The sequence below is a fragment of the Oncorhynchus keta genome, unplaced genomic scaffold, assembly GCF_023373465.1.
Source record: "Oncorhynchus keta strain PuntledgeMale-10-30-2019 unplaced genomic scaffold, Oket_V2 Un_contig_29411_pilon_pilon, whole genome shotgun sequence".
Taxonomy (NCBI): Eukaryota; Metazoa; Chordata; class Actinopteri; order Salmoniformes; family Salmonidae; genus Oncorhynchus; species Oncorhynchus keta.
The window spans coordinates 3445-23229 of NW_026286527.1; the positions used below are offsets into that span (position 1 = coordinate 3445).

At 43.8% G+C, this 19785-nt stretch overlaps 1 protein-coding gene across 1 annotated transcript; it reads left to right on the forward strand.

The window, feature by feature from the left end:
• Positions 1 to 2292: 2292 nt before the first annotated feature.
• Positions 2293 to 19760, forward strand: LOC127923355 (myelin regulatory factor-like protein). Its single transcript, XM_052507362.1, has 5 exons — positions 2293 to 2547; positions 8941 to 9029; positions 16902 to 16992; positions 19402 to 19463; positions 19636 to 19760. Exons 2-5 carry the CDS (start codon positions 8954 to 8956, stop codon positions 19758 to 19760), a joined length of 354 nt encoding a protein of 117 aa, XP_052363322.1. The 5' UTR covers positions 2293 to 2547; positions 8941 to 8953.
• Positions 19761 to 19785: the final 25 nt, after the last annotated feature.

Sequence of the window (19785 nt, forward strand, 5' to 3'; positions counted from 1 at the left end):
CAGTCTCTTTTGCACGCCACACTGCCCTTCCCACCTGGACAAAAGGAACACTCTATGTGAGAATGCTATTCATTGACTACAGCCCAGTAAGCCAACACTGTGCCCTCAAAGCTCATCACTAAGCTAAGGATCCTGGGACTTAACACCTCCCTCTGCAACTGGATCCTGTACTTCCTGACGGGGTCGACTCCCCAGGTGGTGAGGGTAGGTAGCAACACACACTGATCCGCGATGCTGATCCTCAACACTGAGCTCAGGGGTGTGTGTGCTCAGTCCCTTCCTGTACTCCCTGTTCACCCACGACCTCGTGGCCAGGCACACCCAACACCTTCATTAAGTTTGCAGACGACAACAGTGGTAGGTCTGAACAACGACTAGACAGCCGATAGGGGAGGAGGTCAGAGACCTGGCCGTGTGATGCCAGAATAACAATCTATCCGTCAACGCAATCAAGACAGAGAAGATGATTGTGGGCAACAGAAAAAAGAGGACCGAGCACGCCCCCGTTCTCATTTTATATTATATTATTATTATTATTATATTTATTATTATTATATTATTGACGGGGCTGTAGTGGAGCAGGTTGAGAGCTTCAAGTTCCTTCACCAACAAACTAGAATGTCTTGGTGTGTGTTTGGACCAGTCTTGAAGAGGACACGACAAAGCCTATTCCCCTCAGGAAACTAGAAAGATTTGGTATGGGTCCTCAGATCTTCAAGGTTCTACAGCTGCAACATCAAGAGCATAGGCGACGTTGTCTCTGTGATATCTGGTGAGGACCTGCCTGACAACAGGCCTGCAAGCCCTCAGTCCAGCCCTCTCAGCCTATTGCAGAGAGCCTGAGCAGTGATGGAGGGATTGTACATTCCTGGTGTAACCCGGGCAGTGTTGCCATCCTGTACCTGTCCCGCAATCGGATGTACCGATCCTGCAGGTGTTGTTACACGTGGTCTGCCACTCGAGGACGATCAGCTGTCCGTCCTGTCTCCTATAGCGCAGTCTTAGGCGACTCACAGTACAGACATGGCAATGTATTGCCCTGGCCACATCCGCAGTCCTCATGCCACCTTGCAGAATGCCTAGCATGTTCATGCAGATCGGTGTTTTCAGAGTCAGTAGAAAGGCCTCTTAGTGTCCTAAGTTTTCATAACTATGACCTTAATTGCCTACCGTCTGTAAGCTGTTTGTGTCTTAACAACTATTCCACAGGTGCATGTTCATTAATTGTTTATAGTTTTTATTTATTTATTTTACCTTTATTTAACTAGGAAAGTCAGTTAAGAACAAATTTTTATTTTCAATGACTGCCTAGGAACAGTATGGACAGTACTGTACATTTGTATGTACAGTACTGTACATTTTAATGGACAGTACTGTACATATGTATGGACAGTACTGTACATTTGTATGGTACTGTACATATGTATGGACAGTACTGAGTATGGACTGTACTGTACTGTATATCTGTATGGACTGTATATCTGTATGGACAGTACTGTATATCTGTATGGACTGTACTGTATATCTGTATGGACAGTACTGTATATCTGTATGGACTGTACTGTATATCTGTATGGACTGTACTGTATATCTGTATGGACTGTACTGTATATCTGTATGGACTACTGTATATCTGTATGGACTGTACTGTATATCTGTATGGACTGTACTGTATATCTGTATGGACTGTACTGTATATCTGTATGGACAGTACTGTATATCTGTATGGACAGTACTGTACTGTATATCTGTATGGACAGTACTGTAGTATCTGTATGGGATACTGTATATATCTGTATGGACTGTATATCTGTATGGACGCATTGTATATCTGTATGGACTGTACTGTATCTGTATGGACGTACTGTATATCTGTATGGACGTACTGTATATCTGTATGGACTGTACTGTATATCTGTATGACTGTACTGTATATCTGAAGTGGACTGTACTGTATATCTGTATGGACAGTACTGTATATCTGTATGGACTGTACTGTATATCTGTATGGACAGTACTGTACTGTATATCTGTATGGACTGTATATCTGTATGGACTGTATATCTGTATGGACTGTATATCTGTATGGACAGTACTGTATATCTGCATGGACAGTACTGTATATCTGTATGGACAGTGTTCTATTTGCAGAGTGTCGGCCAGAGATACAAGACTGCTTTTTAGTGTACTACCCTCTGTGTCACCTGTAATGAATACCTGCTTTATGATCCAGGGCAAGGACACCTGGCACACACAGGCAGAACGCCTGCGCAGGGTATGAATGGTTTTACCTTTCAGACTAGAGAACAAAGTACACAGGAGAGACACCTGTGACATATACATTATTTTGGATACACAATTCTGGGAATATTATTGTCAACACCAAAAGGCCTAAATCTACCGAAACAACTACCTGGGTGGGTGAACAAACGTGGAGTAACTGGGCTCTGAGATATAATGGATATTGTTTGCCAAATGGATTGTACCTGAAGTCGGAGAGAAGGTTGTCAACGGAACTACCAGCCAGGACTCCATTTTGGAGAAAAGGTAAGGTTCACATTCAGCCTTTCCCTTCTCTACTGACTGTGGAGACGGACAACCATTAGCTTCCTTCTAACAGTCAGTAGAGACGGAAAACCATTAGCTTCCTTCTAACAGTCAGTAGAGACGGGATAAATCAGTAGCTTCCTTCTCACAGTCAGTGGAGACGGAAAACCATTAGCTTCCTTCTAACAGTCAGTAGAGACGGAAACATTAGCTTCCTTCTAACAGTCAGTAGAGACGGAAAACCATTAGCTTCCTTCTAACAGTCAGTAGAGACGGAAAACCATTAGCTTCCTTCTAACAGTCAGTAGAGACGGAAATCCATTAGCTTCCTTCTAACAATCAGTGGAGACGGAAAACCATTAGCTTCCTTCTAACAGTCAGTGAGACGGGAAATCCATTAGCTTCCTTCTAACAGTCAGTGGAGACGGACAACCCATTAGCTTCCTTCTAACAGTCAGTAGAGACGGACAACCATTAGCTTCCTTCTAACAGTCTTCCTTCTAACAGTCAGTAGAGACGGACAACCATTAGCTTCCTTCTAACAGTCAGTAGAGAAGAGAAACCATTAGCTTCTAACAGTCAGTAGAGAAGAGAAACCATTAGCTTCCTTCTAACAGTCAGTAGAGAAGGAAACCATTAGCTTCCTTCTAACAGTCAGTAGAGAAGAGAAACCATTAGCTTCCTTCTAACAGTCAGTAGAGAAGAGAAACCATTAGCTTCCTTCTAACAGTCAGTAGAGACGGAAAACCATTAGCTTCCTTCTAACAGTCAGTAGAGACGGAAAACCATTAGCTTCCTTCTAACAGTCAGTAGAGAAGAGAAAACCATTAGCTTCCTTCTAACAGTCAGTAGAGAAGAGAAACCATTAGCTTCCTTCTAACAGTCAGTAGAGAAGAGAAACCATTAGCTTCCTTCTAACAGTCAGTAGAGAAGAGAAACCATTAGCTTCCTTCTAACAGTCAGTAGAGAAGAGAAACCATTAGCTTCCTCTAACAGTCAGTAGAGAAGAGAAAACCATTATTTCCTTCTAACAGTCAGTAGAGAAGAGAAACCATTAGCTTCCTTCTAACAGTCAGTAGAGACAGAAAACCATTAGCTTCCTTCTAACAGTCTGTAGAGAAGAGAAACCTTCTTCAACTAACAGTCTGTAGAGAAGAGAAACCATTAGCTTCCTTCTAACAGTCAGTAGATAGAAGAGAAAACCATTAGCTTCTAACAGTCAGTAGAGAAGAGAAACCATTAGCTTCTAACAGTCAGTAGAGAAGAGAAACCATTAGCTTCCTTAACAGTCAGTAGAGAAGGAAACCATTAGCTTCTAACAGTCAGTAGAGAAGAGAAACCATTAGCTTCCAGTTAGAGAAGAGAAACCATTCCTTCTAACAGTCAGTAGAGAAGGACATTAGCTTCTAACAGTCAGTAGAGAAGAGAAACCATTCCTTCTAACAGTCAGTAGAGAAGAGAAACCATTAGCTTCCTTCTAACAGTCAGTAGAGACGGAAAAGCTTCTAACAGTCAGTAGAGACAGCATTAGCTTCTAACAGTCAGTAGAGACGAAAACCGGAAAACAGTCAGTAGAGAATAGAAACCAGCTTCCTTCTAACAGTCAGTAGAGACAGAAAACCATTAGCTTCATTAGCTTCTAACAGTCAGTAGAGAAGAGAAACCATTAGCTTCTAACAGTCAGTAGAGACGGAAACCATTAGCTTCCTTCTAACAGTCAGTAGAGACGGAAAACCATTAGCTTCCTTCTAACAGTCAGTAGAGACGGAAACCATTAGCTTCCTTCTAACAGTCAGTAGAGACAGAAAACCATTATCTTCTAACAGTCAGTAGAGAAGAGAAACCATTAGCTTCCTTCTAACAGTCAGTAGAGAAGAGAAAACCATTAGCTTCCTTCTAACAGTCAGTAGAGAAGAGAAACCATTAGCTTCCTTCTAACAGTCAGTAGAGAAGAGAAACCATTAGCTTCCTTCTAACAGTCAGTAGAGAAGAGAAACCATTAGCTTCCTTCTAACAGTCAGTAGAGAAGAGAAACCATTAGCTTCCTTCTAACAGTCAGTAGAGAAGAGAAACCATTAGCTTCCTTCTAACAGTCAGTAGAGACAGACAACCATTAGCTTCCTTCTAACAGTCTGTAGAGAAGAGAAACCATTAGCTTCCTTCTAACAGTCAGTAGAGAAGAGAAACCATCAGCTTCCTTCTAACAGTCAGAGAAGAAAACCATTAGCTTCCTTCTAACAGTCAGTAGAGAAGAGAAACCATTAGCTTTAACTCAGTAGAAGAGAAACCAGCTTCCTTCTAACAGTCAGTAGAGACGGAAAACCATTAGCTTCCTTCTAACAGTCAGTAGAGAAGAGAAACCATTAGCTTCTAACAGTCAGTAGAGAAGAGAAACCATTAGCTTCTAACAGTCAGTAGAGAAGAGAAACCATTAGCTTCTAACAGTCAGAGAAGAGAAACCATTAGCTTCTAACAGTCAGTAGAGAAGAGAAACCATTAGCTTCTAACAGTCAGTAGAGAAGAGAAACCATTAGCTTCCTTCTAACAGTCAGTAGAGAAGGAAACCATTAGCTTCTAACAGTCAGTAGAGACGGAAACCATTAGCTTCCTTCTAACAGTCAGTAGAGAAGAAAAACCATTAGCTTCCTTCTAACAGTCAGTAGAGACGAGAAACCATTAGCTTCCTTCTAACAGTCAGTAGAGAAGAGAAACCATTAGCCTTCCTTCTAACAGTCAGTAGAGAAGAGAAACCATTAGCTTCCTTCTAACAGTCAGTAGAGAAGAGAAACCATTAGCTTCAACCTAACAGTCAGTAGAGAAGAGACCATTAGCTTCCTTCTAACAGTCAGTAGAGACAGAGAAACCATTAGCTTCTAACAGTCAGTAGAGAAGAGAAACCATTAGCTTCCTTCTAACAGTCAGTAGAGAAGAGAAACCATTAGCTTCCTTCTAACAGTCAGTAGAGAAGAGAAACCATTAGCTTCCTTCTAACAGTCAGTAGAGAAAAAACCATTAGCTTCCTTCTAACAGTCAGTAGAGAAGAGAAACCATTAGCTTCCTTCTAACAGTCAGTAGAGACAGACAACCATTAGCTTCCTTCTAACAGTCTGAGAAGAGAAACAGTCAGTAGTAGAAGAGAAACCAAATTAGCTTCCTTCTAACAGTCAGTAGAGAAGATAAACCATTAGCTTCCTTCTAACAGTCAGTAGAGAAGAGAAACCATTAGCTTCTAACAGTCAGTAGAGAAGAGAAACCATTAGCTTCCTTCTAACAGTCAGTAGAGAATAGAAAACCATTAGCTTCCTTCTAACAGTCAGTAGAGACAGAAAACCATTAGCTTCTAACAGTCAGTAGAGACAGAAAACCATTAGCTTCTAACAGTCAGTAGAGAAGAGTCAATCACCACCTTCCGGAGACACCTGAAACCCCACCTCTTCAAGGAATACCTAGGATAGGGGTAAGTAAGGGTAGGTAATCCTTCTCCCCCCCACAAGATTTAGATGCAAGTGGCTGTTCCACTGGTTGTCAAGTAAGGTGTATGCACTAATTTGTAAGTCGCTCTGGATAAGAGCTCAAATGACTTAAATGTAAATGTAAATGTAGAAACCATTAGCTTCTAACAGTCAGTAGGGACGGAAAACCATTAGCTTCCCTTCTAACAGTCAGTAGAGACGGACAACCATTAGCTTCCTTCTGTTTCAGTCATTTTGAACACCTTCTTCATTAACAGTCATAAGAAGCTGACCGTTTCTCATCATGTATCGGCTGACTTTAACAGTGTAGAGAAGAGTAGCTTTAATTCATAGAACAAAACTGACAATGCTATAAAGTCAATATCTAGGAGAAAATAGCCTAACGTTATTCACAGCAGTTTAGTCACTGTATCTTTGTCCCAAATGACAGACTAGCTTCCCTTCTAACAGTCAGTAGAGAAGAGAAAATAGTCCCTATCAGTAGGCCCTGGTCTAAAGCTGTGTACTACAAAGGGAACAGGGTGTCATTTGGGATGCATCGTGTATATTATTACAGAAAGCCTCTCAGGTGTGAAGCCAAAGCACAGTCAGTAGAGACACATTTACCTAAATGAGCTGAGCTGAGAGAGACATTAGCTTCCGTATCCCTGGTAACAGACCAGCCAAAGCAAGAGAGAAATTACAGATTCCATAAATGAGCTGAGACTAGAGACAATAGTAATGATGATTAATCATGGATTAGCAATAATGCTTCTACAGTATATTACACACACGGAAACACTAACACAGTACACACACACACACCCTGTCAGTCAAGCAGGCAATACTTATTATGAATTATTATTAACACCATAACGACATAACAGCAGTCAGGAACGTTGTGAAGAGTCAGTAGAGAAGGTTTTCAGTCAGTAGAGAAAGCATTGCTTCTAACAGTCAGTAGAGAAGAGAAACCATTACCTTGCAGAGAGAGAGACATTACGCTTCCCTTCTAACAGTCAGTAGAGAAGAGAAACCATTGCTTCCTTGCAGAGAGAAGAGAAACCTACTACAGTTGAAAACTGCTTTCCCAGAGAAAAACACTAACAGCCGCAGAGAAGAGGCCAACAGAAGACCGGATGGACCGTTTTTAACTCAATAGAGAAAGGCCTTCCTGGAAGAGCAACACAAAGTGAAGAGGAGGAAGACGTTTTTGTCTTTAAAAGGTCTTGTTAGTGGAAGCACAGATCTTCAACCAGTCAGACCTGTCTAATCGCTTTTTCTTACTCCGTGAACACCTGGCAATGCTATCCAAATACAGAAGTCGTCTTCCCAGTTTACACATCACTTTTAGTCCATGGTCTAAAGGTGTACTACAAAGGGAACAGCAGCTTTATGAAACTGTTACCAGGGGATACGGACAGTTATTTACTCCATGTCAGGTGAAGAACAGCTTTATGAAACTGTTACCAGGGGTTACGGACAGTTAGTTTACAATATCCATGTCGTTGTGAAGGTGTAGAACAGCTTTATGAAACTGTTACCAGGAAAACACTGAGGACAGTTAGTTTACTCCATGTCAGGAAGAAGAAACAGCTTTATGAAACTGTTACCAGGGATACGGACAGTTAGTTTACATCATTTAGTATGTCAGGTGAAGAACAGCTTTATGAAACTGTTACCAGGGGATACGGACAGTTAGTTTACTCCATGTCAGGTGAAGAACAGCTTTATGAAACTGTTACCAGGGGATACGGACAGTTAGTTTACTCATATGTCAGGTGAAGAACAGCTTTATGAAACTGTTACCAGGGGATACGGACAGTTAGTTTACTCCATGTCAGGTGAAGAACAGCTTTATGAAACTGTTACCAGGGATACGGACAGTTAGTTTACTCCATGTCAGGTGAAGAACAGCTTTATGAAACTGTTACCAGGGATTTGGACAGTTAGTTTACTCCATGTCAGGTGAAGAACAGCTTTATGAAACTGTTACCAGGGGATACGGACAGTTAGTTTACTCCATGTCAGGTGAAGAGCAGCTTTATGAAACTGTTACCAGGGGATACGGACAGTTAGTTTACTCCATGTCAGGTGAAGAACAGCTTTATGAAACTGTTACCAGGGGATACGGACAGTTAGTTTACTCCATGTCAGGTGAAGAACAGCTTTATGAAACTGTTACCAGGGGATACGGACAGTTAGTTTACTCCATGTCAGGTGAAGAACAGCTTTATGAAACTGTTACCAGGGGATACGGACAGTTAGTTTACTCCATGTCAGGTGAAGAACAGCTTTATGAAACTGTTACCAGGGGATACGGACAGTTAGTTTACTCCATGGCAGGTTGACTTTCAGTTAGGCCTCTAGGTTTTCCTGACAGAAATAGTTTGTTAGGCTACTATGTTTTCCTGACAGAAATAGTTTTAGCTCTGCCAGTATGTTTTCCTGACAGAAATAGTTTGACCTAGGGCAGTATGTTTTCCTGACAGAAATAGTTTGACCAGAAATAGTTTGACCTAGGGCAGTATATTTTCCTGACAGAAATAGTTTGACCTAGGGCAGTATGTTTTCCTCACAGAAATAGTTTGACCAAGGCCAGTATGTTTTCCTGACAGAAATAGTTTGTTAGGCTACTATGTTTTCCTGACAGAAATAGTTTTAGCTCGGCCAGTATGTTTTCCTGACAGAAGTAGTTTGACCTCGGGCAGAATGTTTTCCTTACAGAAATAGCAGAGCCTCCAATTTTCTAAGAGTCTGGAGTTACATTCAAAGCCTACCATGCAAGCCTGAAAAAGATTAGGTTGGCATTGGTGAAGGGGTTTCTTCCATTTTGTACAGTCTGTGTGTTTACCTCCTCATGAACATGCTTGGGCCTACACAGTGCTCAAGCCTAGGCCTTGCCTACTGTTTCACCCCCAATAACAGTTATGTATCTCAGGCAGCTGATCACCATGGAGCCCCCCGGAGGACTCCCAGTGCCCGTTGATGTTCTGGGAGAGAATGAAGCGCTGCAGCAGTTCTTTGACGGTAAGACATTCTATAGTTGTGTCCCAAAACAGCACCCTATTCCCTAGTATGTGTGTGTGTGTGTGTGAGAGAGAGGGTTGTGCGAGTCAGAGGAAGCTGGTGGGAGGTACTTTAGGAGGATGGGCTCATTGTAAAGGCTGGAATGGAATAAATGGAACGGAATCAAACACATAGAAACCACATGTTTGACTCCGTTGCACTAATTCCATTCCAGCCATTACAATGAGCCCATCCTCCTTAACCTCCTCCCCCACCAGCCTCCTCTAGTGAGTAAGTGAGTGTGTATGGAATTATGAGTGTGTGTTTTTCAACACGTAATCTTTAGGGGAAGTAGTGAGGCGGTGAGGGGAGAGAGAGGCTCTGATTCGATGTCTCTAACCTCTCAGAACAGTCTAATGATCACCCATTACTTGTAATGATCACCTGTCAGGTGTAACGATCACCATTCAGAGGTGTAACGATCACCCGTCAGGTGTAACGATCACCCATCAGAGGTGTAACGATCACCCATCAGAGGTGTAACGATCAGAGGTGTAACGATCACCCGTCAGAGGTGTAACGATCACCCGTCCGATCACCCGTCAGGTGTAACGATCACCCGTCAGAGGTGTAACGATCACCCGATCACCCATCAGAGGTGTAACGATCACCCGTCAGGTGTAACGATCACCCGTCAGTTGAAAATATATTCAAACAGTGATTCATCTTCCCAAAGTTACTACAGTTAGATGAGTTAATAGGTCATGTTGTGAGTTACTACAGTTAGATGAGTTAATAGGTCATGTTGTAACGATTACTACAGTTAGATGAGTTCATAGGTCATGTTGTAAGTTACTACAGTTAGATGAGTTAATAGGTCATGTTGTGAGTTACTACAGTTAGATGAGTTAATAGGTCATGTTGTGAGTTACTACAGTTAGATGAGTTAATAGGTCATGTTGTGAGTCACCAGTTAGATGAGTTAATAGGTCATTTTGTGAGTCACTACAGTTAGATGAGTTAATAGGTCATGTTGTGAGTTACTACAGTTAGATGAGTTAATAGGTCATGTTGTGAGTTACTACAGTTAGATGAGTTAATAGGTCATGTTGTGAGTTACTACAGTTAGATGAGTTAATACGTCATGTTGTGAGTCACTACAGTTAGACGAGTTAATAGGTCATGTTGTGAGTTACTACAGTTAGATGAGTTAATAGGTCATGTTGTGAGTTACTACAGTTAGATGAGTTAATAGGTCATGTTGTGAGTTACTACAGTTAGATGAGTTAATAGGTCATGTTGTGAGTTACTACAGTTAGATGAGTTAATAGGTCATGTTGTGAGTCACTACAGTTAGACGAGTTAATAGGTCATGTTGTGAGTTACTACAGTTAGATGAGTTAATAGGTCATGTTGTGAGTTACTACAGTTAGATGAGTTAATAGGTCATGTTGTGAGTTACTACAGTTAGATGAGTTAATAGGTCATGTTGTGAGTTACTACAGTTAGATGAGTTAATAGGTCATGTTGTGAGTTACTACAGTTAGATGAGTTAATAGGTCATGTTGTGAGTTACTACAGTTAGATGAGTTATTAGGTCATGTTGTGAGTTACTACAGTTAGATGAGTTAATAGGTCATGTTGTGAGTTACTACAGTTAGATGAGTTAATAGGTCATGTTGTGAGTTTACAGTTAGATGAGTTAATAGGTCATTTGTGAGTCCACTGTCAAGTTAGTTTTTATTGGTCGTATACCACGCATAACCCGTACATGCATAGGTCCAATGAAATGTTACATGCAACAGTTAGATGAGTTAATATCATAAGTTTGAAAATAAAGTTAGATGAGTTAATAGGTTTTGTTGTATTAAGTATAATAAAGGTTAGATGAGTCAATATTTCAGGTGTATTGGAGTCACTACAGTTAGATGAGTTAATAGGTCATGTTGTGAGTAACTACAGTTAGATGAGTTGTGAGGTCATGTTGTGAGTTACTACAGTTAGATGATGTTATCAGTCAGGATGTCGATGGTGCAGTTACTGTATTTAGATGAGTTAGTTAGGTCATGTTCTTCAGCCGCCTTAGAGACGCTTAGTGCCCTTGACAAGAGTGGTGGTGTTGTTTGTCCATGATAAGTACTCTGTGATGTGGATGCCGAGGAACTTAAAACGTGTGACTCTTCTACCGCAGTCCCGCTGATGTGGATCGGGCGTGTTCCCTCCTCTGCTTCCTGAAGTCAACAATCAGGTCATTTTGTTGTTGTCACTGACATTGATGGTTAAGAGGTTGTTGTCCTGACACCAAAATGCCAGTTCAGATTACCTCCTAATAGGCTGACTCGTTGTTCTTGGTAGGTTATCAGGCCTACAACCGTGGTTAGTCATGAGACTAGATGATGGAGTTGGTGTGGTGCAAAGTTACACAGTTGGATGGTTGATGAACAGGAAGTAGAGCAGAGTTGGGGACACACCCCTGGGAGTGGACCTGTGTTGAGTCAGTGTGGAGAAGGTATTGTTGAGATCCTCACAGCCTGTGGTCTGCCTGTCAGGAAATCCAGAATCCATTTGCAGAGCTTGGTGTCCTGACCCAGGGCTCTGAGTTTGTAACAAACGTGGAGGGAACAATAGTGTTGAATGCTGAACTGTAGATGAACAGCATTGTCATAGGTCTTCCTCTTTCCAGATGTAAGTGGGTCCATTGGCCTTAATAGGCCTTGATGTGGGCCATGACCAGTCTAGGCAGTTCATGAGGACTGAGGTGAACTACAGATAGATGATTTGGGCATGCCACTCTATTTTCTTGGGCACTAGGATGATGGTGGTCTCCTTAAAGCAGGTGGGGACTACAGCCTGGGACAGGGACAGGTTGAAGATGTCAGTGGAGACTAGCTGGTCAGCACACTGTTTTGAGTTTTCCTCACATCAGCCTCAGATGAGTGAAAGCACCTGGTTGTCTGGAGGAGCGAGAGACTTCCTGGTTGTCTGAGTTAATAGAGACTTCCTGGTTGTCTGGAGGACGAGAGACTTCCTGGTTGTCTAGGAGCGAGAGACTTCATGGTTGTCTGGAGGAGCGAGAGACTTCCTGGTTGTCTGGAGGAGTTGAGACTTCCTGGTTGTCTGGAGGAGCGAGAGACTTCCTGGTCATGTCTGGAGGAGCGAGAGACTTCCTGGTTAGATCTGTTAAGCGAGGACTTCATGGTTGTCTGAGCGAGAGACTACTGGTTGTCTAGATGAGACTTCCTAGGTCATGGTTGTGAGACTTCCTGGTTGTCTAGATGAGTTCCTGGTTGTCTGGAGTTAGCGAGAGACTTCCTGGTTGTCTAATAGGTCTTTCTGGTTGTCTACAGTTAGATGACTTCCTGGTTGTCTGGAGTTACTAGCGAGAGACTTCCTGAGTTAATTGTCTGGAGGAGCGAGTTAGACTTCCTGGTAGATGAGTTAGCGAGAGGTCTGGTTGTCTGGAGTCACTACAGTTCCTGGTTGTCTAATAGGTCTGTTGTCTGGAGGAGCGAGAGACTACAGTTAGTTTGAGTTAATAGACTTCCTGGTTGTCTGGAGAGAGAGACTTCCTGGTTGTCTGGATGAGTTAGACTTCCTGGTCATGTCTGGTGAGCGAGAGACTTCCTGGTTGTCTGGAGGAGCGAGAGACTTCCTGGTTGTCTGGAAAGCGAGAGACTTCCTGGTTGTTCAGAGACTTCCTGGTTGTCTGGAGCACGAGAGACTTCCTGGTTGTCTGGAGCAATGAGAGACTTCCTGGTTGTCTAGAACAATGCAGACAACCTGGAAATCTATAAAATAGAGAATTCCTGAAAATAAATGTCTCAGTAGAATACTTCCTGGTTTTGGAGGAGCGAGAGACTTCCTGGTTGTCAAAGGAAGGCTTCTGGTTGTCTGGAGAGCAAGACTTCCTGGTTGTCTGGAGCAGGGAGACTTCCTGGTTGTCTGGAGCAGCGAGAGACTTCCTGGTTGTCTGGAAGTGCGAGTAGACTTCCTGGTTGTCTGGAGGAGCGAGAGACTTCCTGGTTGTCTGGAGGAGCGAGAGACTTCCTGGTTGTCTGGAGGAGCGAGAGACTTCTGGATGTCTGGAGGAGCGAGAGCTTCCTGGTTGTCAGGAGGAGCGAGAGACCTGGTTGTCTGGAGAGCGAGAGACTTCTTGGTTGTCTGGAGGAGTAGAGACTTCCTGTTGTGTCTCTTGAGCAAGAGACTTCCTGGTTGTCTGGTCCATGGAAACTTCCTGGTTGTCTGGAGGAGGAACTTCCCGGATTGTCTCGCTATTGTCTGCCTCAGTCCAAGAACAGAATGTGTTCAACTCAGCTGGGAGCTTGTGGGCACCACACAGCTGGATTTGCCTTTTGTCTGATAGTCTGTGGTCCTTGCCACATGCGTTGTGAGTCTGAGTTGTGGAACATCAATTCAAGTTTGAGGCTGTGTTGTGTTTTGCGTCCCTAATGGATTTGCAGAGCTCGTACCTGCTAGCCGCGCAGCGCCCCCACAGAGTCATCGGGATCCGTTCTGCTGACATTGAATGCTGCAGTACGGGCTCTCTGCATTGTACGGATATCTCCGTTCATCCAGGGTTTCTGGTTGGGGGTTTGTCCGGATTGTTATTGTGGGTACACCATCATCAACACATTTCCTAATGAAGCCGGTGACTGACCATATATACTGAAAACAAATAGAAATGTAAAGTGTTGGTCACATGTTTCAAGAGCTGAAATAAAATATCCCGGTTCTGTGTTGATAGTTCTACAAAAGCTTGGTCCTCTTCCATACTCACACATTCCATATCTGGAGTTAAAGTTCAAAGGAGCCAGTTATTTCACGTTTTGTGGGCTAAAAATGGACAGCATACGAGGACAGATAAGATGCTTATGACAATTGAAATACGGTCATAGGGTTAGCAGACCAGAGACACTTCCCAGCCCCGTATCTACACAGGTGCAGCAGAGCTCTGACGTCATGGGCAGCTCAAGGCCACCTGTCCCTCAATCAGTCACACAGTAATTAGATCAAGGCCAAACACATCACTCTCAGGGACAAGCTAGTAGGACATTCTTTAAAGAACTTAGATAACGTTTAAAAATGTTTTTTAAGTTCAGGTCTTTGTTTGTTGCGTGAGTGTTTGTGACTTTAAAATGTCTCCTTGCATTTAACTTGCGTACTAAGTATGTATTTGGTATGCTAGGTATCTTTTTGGTATGCTAGGTATGTATTTGGTATGTATTTGGTATGCTAGGTATGTATTTGGTATGCTAGGTATGTATTTGGTATGCTAGGTATGTATTTGGTATGCTAGGTATGTATTTGGTATGCTAGGTATGTATTTGGTATGCTAGGTATGTATTTGGTATGCTTGGTATGTATTTGGTATGATAGGTATGTACTTGGTATGTGTTTGGTATGCTTGGTATGTATTTGGTATGCTAGGTATGTATTTGGTATGTATTTGGTATGCTTGGTATGTATTTGGTATGCTAGGTATGTATTTGGTATGCTAGGTATGTATTTGGTATGCTTGGTATGTATTTGGTACGCTAGGTATGTATTTGGTACGCTAGGTATGTATTTGGTACGCTCGGGATGTATTTGGTATGCTTGGTATGTATTTGGTATGCTTTGTATGTATTTGGTATGCTTGTATGTATTTGGTATGCTAGGTATGTATTTGGTACGCTAGGGATGTATTTGGTACGCTAGGGATGTATTTGGTACGCTTGGTATGTATTTGGTATGCTAGGTATGTATTTTTACCCAGGTCTTGTCTATAATATGTGTCCTATCCTAGTCACTACACTGATGTGTTGGAAGCAGAGCCCAGCCAGTACTGTGTGTGTACATGTATATACAGGCTGTATATGGCTCTGAGGTGAGCTCACCGTAGACATAGACTCCTCTACTGATGCCTTTGGACAGTGAAGCTAAAACATTTGGCTCTAAACTCCAGCATTTTGGATTTGAGTTCAAATGTTTTATATGAAGCAACATTACAGAATGTCACCTTTTTTTTATTTTGAGGATTTTAGAAATAAATGTGCTTTATGTATCTTGTCCCCTCCAGTATTTTCTTTGAAACTGCACTGTTGGTTTTTGGGCTCGTAAGTAAGTAAGCATTTCACTGTAAGGTCTAACTGTTGTATAGGGAGCATGGGACTAATAAAGATTTGAAGGGGTCATAAGTAAGTAAGCATTTCACTGTAAGGTTTACCTGTTGTATACGGAGCATGGGACTAATAAAGATTTGAAGGGTCTTTGGACAAATTCACCTCTGGTGTATTTAAGCAGTATATATGGGACCAGATACTAAGCTTCTGCCCAAATGTAATACGTAGGGGAGTGTACACACAGTAGATTTTGTATTTATTTGTTATTTTACTAGGCAAGTCAGTTAAGAACAAATTCTTAATTTCAATGACGGCCTAGGAACAGTGGGTTAACTGCCTGTTCAGGGGCAGCAGAACGACCTTGTCAGCTCAGGGGTTTGAACTTGCAACCTTTCGGTTACTAGTCCAATGCTTTAACCACTAGGCTACCCTGCCACCCCAGACACACAGCAGGACTGGGACATCAACCACAGCACACACTGAGCAGTCATTTCTTCTAACGACCTGCCTCTTTTCTGGCTGATAACAGTGATTACTACTGTCTCCTACAGTACAGGGAGCCTCTATGAGAGCTGTGTCCTGGCTGATAACAGTGATCTCCTACAGTACAGGGAGCCTCTATGAGAGCTGTGTCCTGGCTGATAACAGTGATCTCCTACAGTACAGGGAGCCTCTATGAGAGCTGTGTCCTGGCTGATAACAGTGATCTCCTACAGTACAGGAGCCTCTATGAGAGCTGTGTCCTGGCTGATAACAGTGATCTCCTACAGTACAGGGAGCCTCTATGAGAGCTGTGTCCTGGCTGATAACAGTGATCTCCTACAGTACAGGGAGCCTCTATGAGAGCTGTGTCCTGGCTGATAACAGTGATCTCCTACAGTACAGGGAGCCTCTGTATCCTGGCCAGGCTATAGTACAAGCTATGAGAGCTGTCCTGGTGATGGACCACACTATGAGAGCTGATACGCTGTAACAGTGTTCTACTGAAATTAACATGGGTTAGTTTCACCTGGTGACCTATAACCTGGCAGATTCATGATCTCCTACAGTAGGGAGATGAGCTGTGTCCTGGCTGATAAAGATCTTGAGTGAGATGAGAGGGTCCTGGCAAGATTTAGTAGAGAAAGATTTAGAGAGAAAGCCTGAGGGGGAAGACTGAGCAAGATTTAGAGATGGGAGTTTCACCTGGTGACCAAGATTTAGAGATTCATGCTTTGTAGGGGAGAGAGCGAGAAGGAGCAAGATTTAGAGAGAGAGAGGGAGCAAGATTTAGAGAAAGATTTGGGAGCGCAAGATTTAGAGAGAGAGGGAGCAAGATTTAGAGAGAGAGAGGGAGCAAGATTTAGAGAGAGAGAGGGAGCAAGATTTTAGAGAGAGAGAGGGAGCAAGATTTAGAGAGAGAGAGGGAGCAAGATTTAGAGAGAGAGAGGGAGCAAGATTTAGAGAGAGAGAAGGAGCGAGATTTAGAGAGAGAGGGAGCAAGATTTAGAGAGAGGGAGCAAGATTTAGAGAGAGAGAGGGAGCAAGATTTAGAGAGAGAGAGGGAGCGAGATTTAGAGAGAGAAAGGGAGCAAGATTTAGAGAGAGAGAGGGAGCAAGATTTAGAGAGAGAAAGATTTAGAGAGGGGGAGAGGGAGCAAGATTAAGAGAACGAGAGAGAGGGAGCAAGATTAAGAGAACGAGAGAGAGGGAGCAAGATTTAGAGCGAGAGAGAGGGAGCAAGATTTAGAGAGCGACTGTGAACCAGAATGAGACACTTGTGAATTGTAATGAAAAGTGTGTGTGTTTCCAGGATGCCAGGATATGAGTGGGGTCCTGGAGAGTGCTGTGGTGGACACCAGCATACTGGAACAGTACCTCAGCAACGACATGGACCCAACATTGTAAGCATCCATGTTTACTTTATTGTACCTGAGGGTAAATCTGTTTCCAGTACCATCTAATACCTGGTAAGCATCCATATTCTTAGTCCATCTACCACCCATAAACACAGCAGCTGTGTTAAATGGAATGGATGACACACATAAGTGTTTACAACACAACTGCACAATCCTGGAGCTGGGGTGGCCAACCCTCCTCCTGGAGACCTACTGGTTCTGCAGGCTTTTGTTCCTGCCCTACACTGTACCTGCTGCAGGTGGGCAGCTCTCCACCATGGCATCAACAGCTACAGCTGTAGGCTTTGTTGTTAGCTAGTCAAGACAATGACACGTTAGGGATAACCCTGCTAGTTATCTATACTTTGACCGTTTGTTCTCCCCAACCCTGCTAGTTATCTATACTTTGACCGTTTGTTCTCCCCAACCCTGCTAGTTATCTATACTTTGACCCTTTGTTCTCCCCAACCCTGCTAGTTATCTATACTTTGACCGTTTGTTCTCCCCAACCCTGCTAGTTATCTATACTTTGACCGTTTGTTCTCCCCAACCCTGCTAGTTATCTATACTTTGACCGTTTGTTCTCCCAACCCTGCTAGTTATCTATACTTTGACCCTTTGTTCTCCCCAACCCTGCTAGTTATCTATACTTTGACCGTTTGTTCTCCCCAACCCTGCTAGTTATCTATACTTTGACCGTTTGTTCTCCCCAACCCTGCTAGTTATCTATACTTTGACCGTTTGTTCTCATCAACCCTGCAAGTTATCTATACTTTGACCGTTTGTTCTCCTCAACCCTGCTAGTTATCTATACTTTGACCGTTTGTTCTCCCCAACCCTGCTAGTTATCTATACTTTGACCGTTTGTTCTCCCCAACCCTGCTAGTTATCTATACTTTGACCGTTTGTTCTCCCCAACCCTGCTAGTTATCTATACTTTGACCATTTGTTCTCCCCAACCCTGCTAGTTATCTATACTTTGACCGTTTGTTCTCCCCAACCCTGCTAGTTATCTATACTTTGACCGTTTGTTCTCCCCAACCCTGCTAGTTATCTATACTTTGACCATTTGTTCTCCCCAACCCTGCTAGTTATCTATACTTTGACCATTTGTTCTCCCCAACCCTGCTAGTTATCTATACTTTGACCGTTTGTTCTCCCCAACCCTGCTAGTTATCTATACTTTGACCGTTTGTTCTCATCAACCCTGCTAGTTATCTATACTTTGACCGTTTGTTCTCATCAACCCTGCTAGTTATCTATACTTTGACCCTTTGCAGAGAGAAAGGCTAGTTCTAGAAACCTTGTCTTTGGACGGCCGTGTCTGACTGTGTCTTTGGAGGGCCGTGTCTGACTGTGTCTTTGGAGGGCCGTGTCTGACTGTGTCTTTGGAGGGCCGTGTCTGACTGTGTCTTTGGAGGGCCGTGTCTGACTGTGTCTTTGGAGGGCCGTGTCTGACTGTGTCTTTGGAGGGCCGTGTCTGACTGACTTTGGAGGGCCGTGTCTGACTGTGTCTTTGGAGGGCCGTGTCTGACTGTGTCTTTGGAGGGCCGTGTCTGACTGTGTCTTTGGAGGGCCGTGTCTGACTGTGTCTTTGGAGGGCCGTGTCTGACTGTGTCTTTGGAGGGCCGTGTCTGACTATGTCTTTGGAGGGCCGTGTCTGACTGTGTCTTTGGAGGGCCGTGTCTGACTGTGTCTTTGGAGGGCCGTGTCTGACTGTGACTTTGGAGGGCCGTGTCTGACTGTGACTTTGGAGGGCCGTGTCTGACTGTGTCTTTGGAGGGCCGTGTCTGACTGTGTCTTTGGGGGGCCGTGTCTGACTGTGACTTTGGAGGGCCGTGTCTGACTGTGTCTTTGGGGGGTCGTGTCTGACTGTGACTTTGGAGGGCCGTGTCTGACTGTGTCTTTGGAGGGCCGTGTCTGACTGACTTTGGAGGGCCGTGTCTGACTGACTTTGGAGGGCCGTGTCTGACTGTGACTTTGGAGGGCCGTGTCTGACTGTGACTTTGGAGGGCCGTGTCTGACTGTGACTTTGGAGGGCCGTGTCTGACTGTGACTTTGGAGGGCCGTGTCTGACTGTGACTTTGGAGGGCCGTGTCTGTGTGACTTTGGAGGGCCGTGTCTGACTGTGACTTTGGAGGGCCGTGTCTGACTGTGACTTTGGAGGGCCGTGTCTGACTGACTTTGGAGGGCCGTGTGTCTTTGGAGGGCCGTGTCTGACTGTGTCTTTGGGGGCCGTGTCTGACTGTGGCTTTGGAGGGCCGTGTCTGACTGTGACTTTGGAGGGCCGTGTGTCACTTTGGAGGGCCGTGTCTGACTGTGTCTTTGGAGGGCCGTGTCTGACTGTGTCTTTGGAGGGCCGTGTCTGACTGTGACTTTGGAGGGCCGTGTCTGACTGTGTCTTTGTCTTCCTAGCATGTTACCAGAGTCACCACCAGATTCTGGTTCAGAACCGTGTTCACCTCCGCAAATACCAGGTGAGCCACTGTGATAATGAAACCTCTTCCTTTATTGGCAATACTTTATCAACAACAGTTGATAGGAATCTCTGTTAATGCCAAGTGTTACAAACAGTACAACCATATCATAATAATAAAATGTTCCTATTTTAATGAATGATATGACTGCCTTTGCCCGTTCCTAACCTAGACGTGAGCTACGGCTACCAGGAAGTGTTCCAGACAGTGACACGTCCTCCAGCCTCACTGTGCCGATATAAAGAGCTGGCACCACAACCCCCCACCACCCAGGACTGCCATACCACCAGGGGCTGACTAACTCTTACACCAAGGCAGGCAC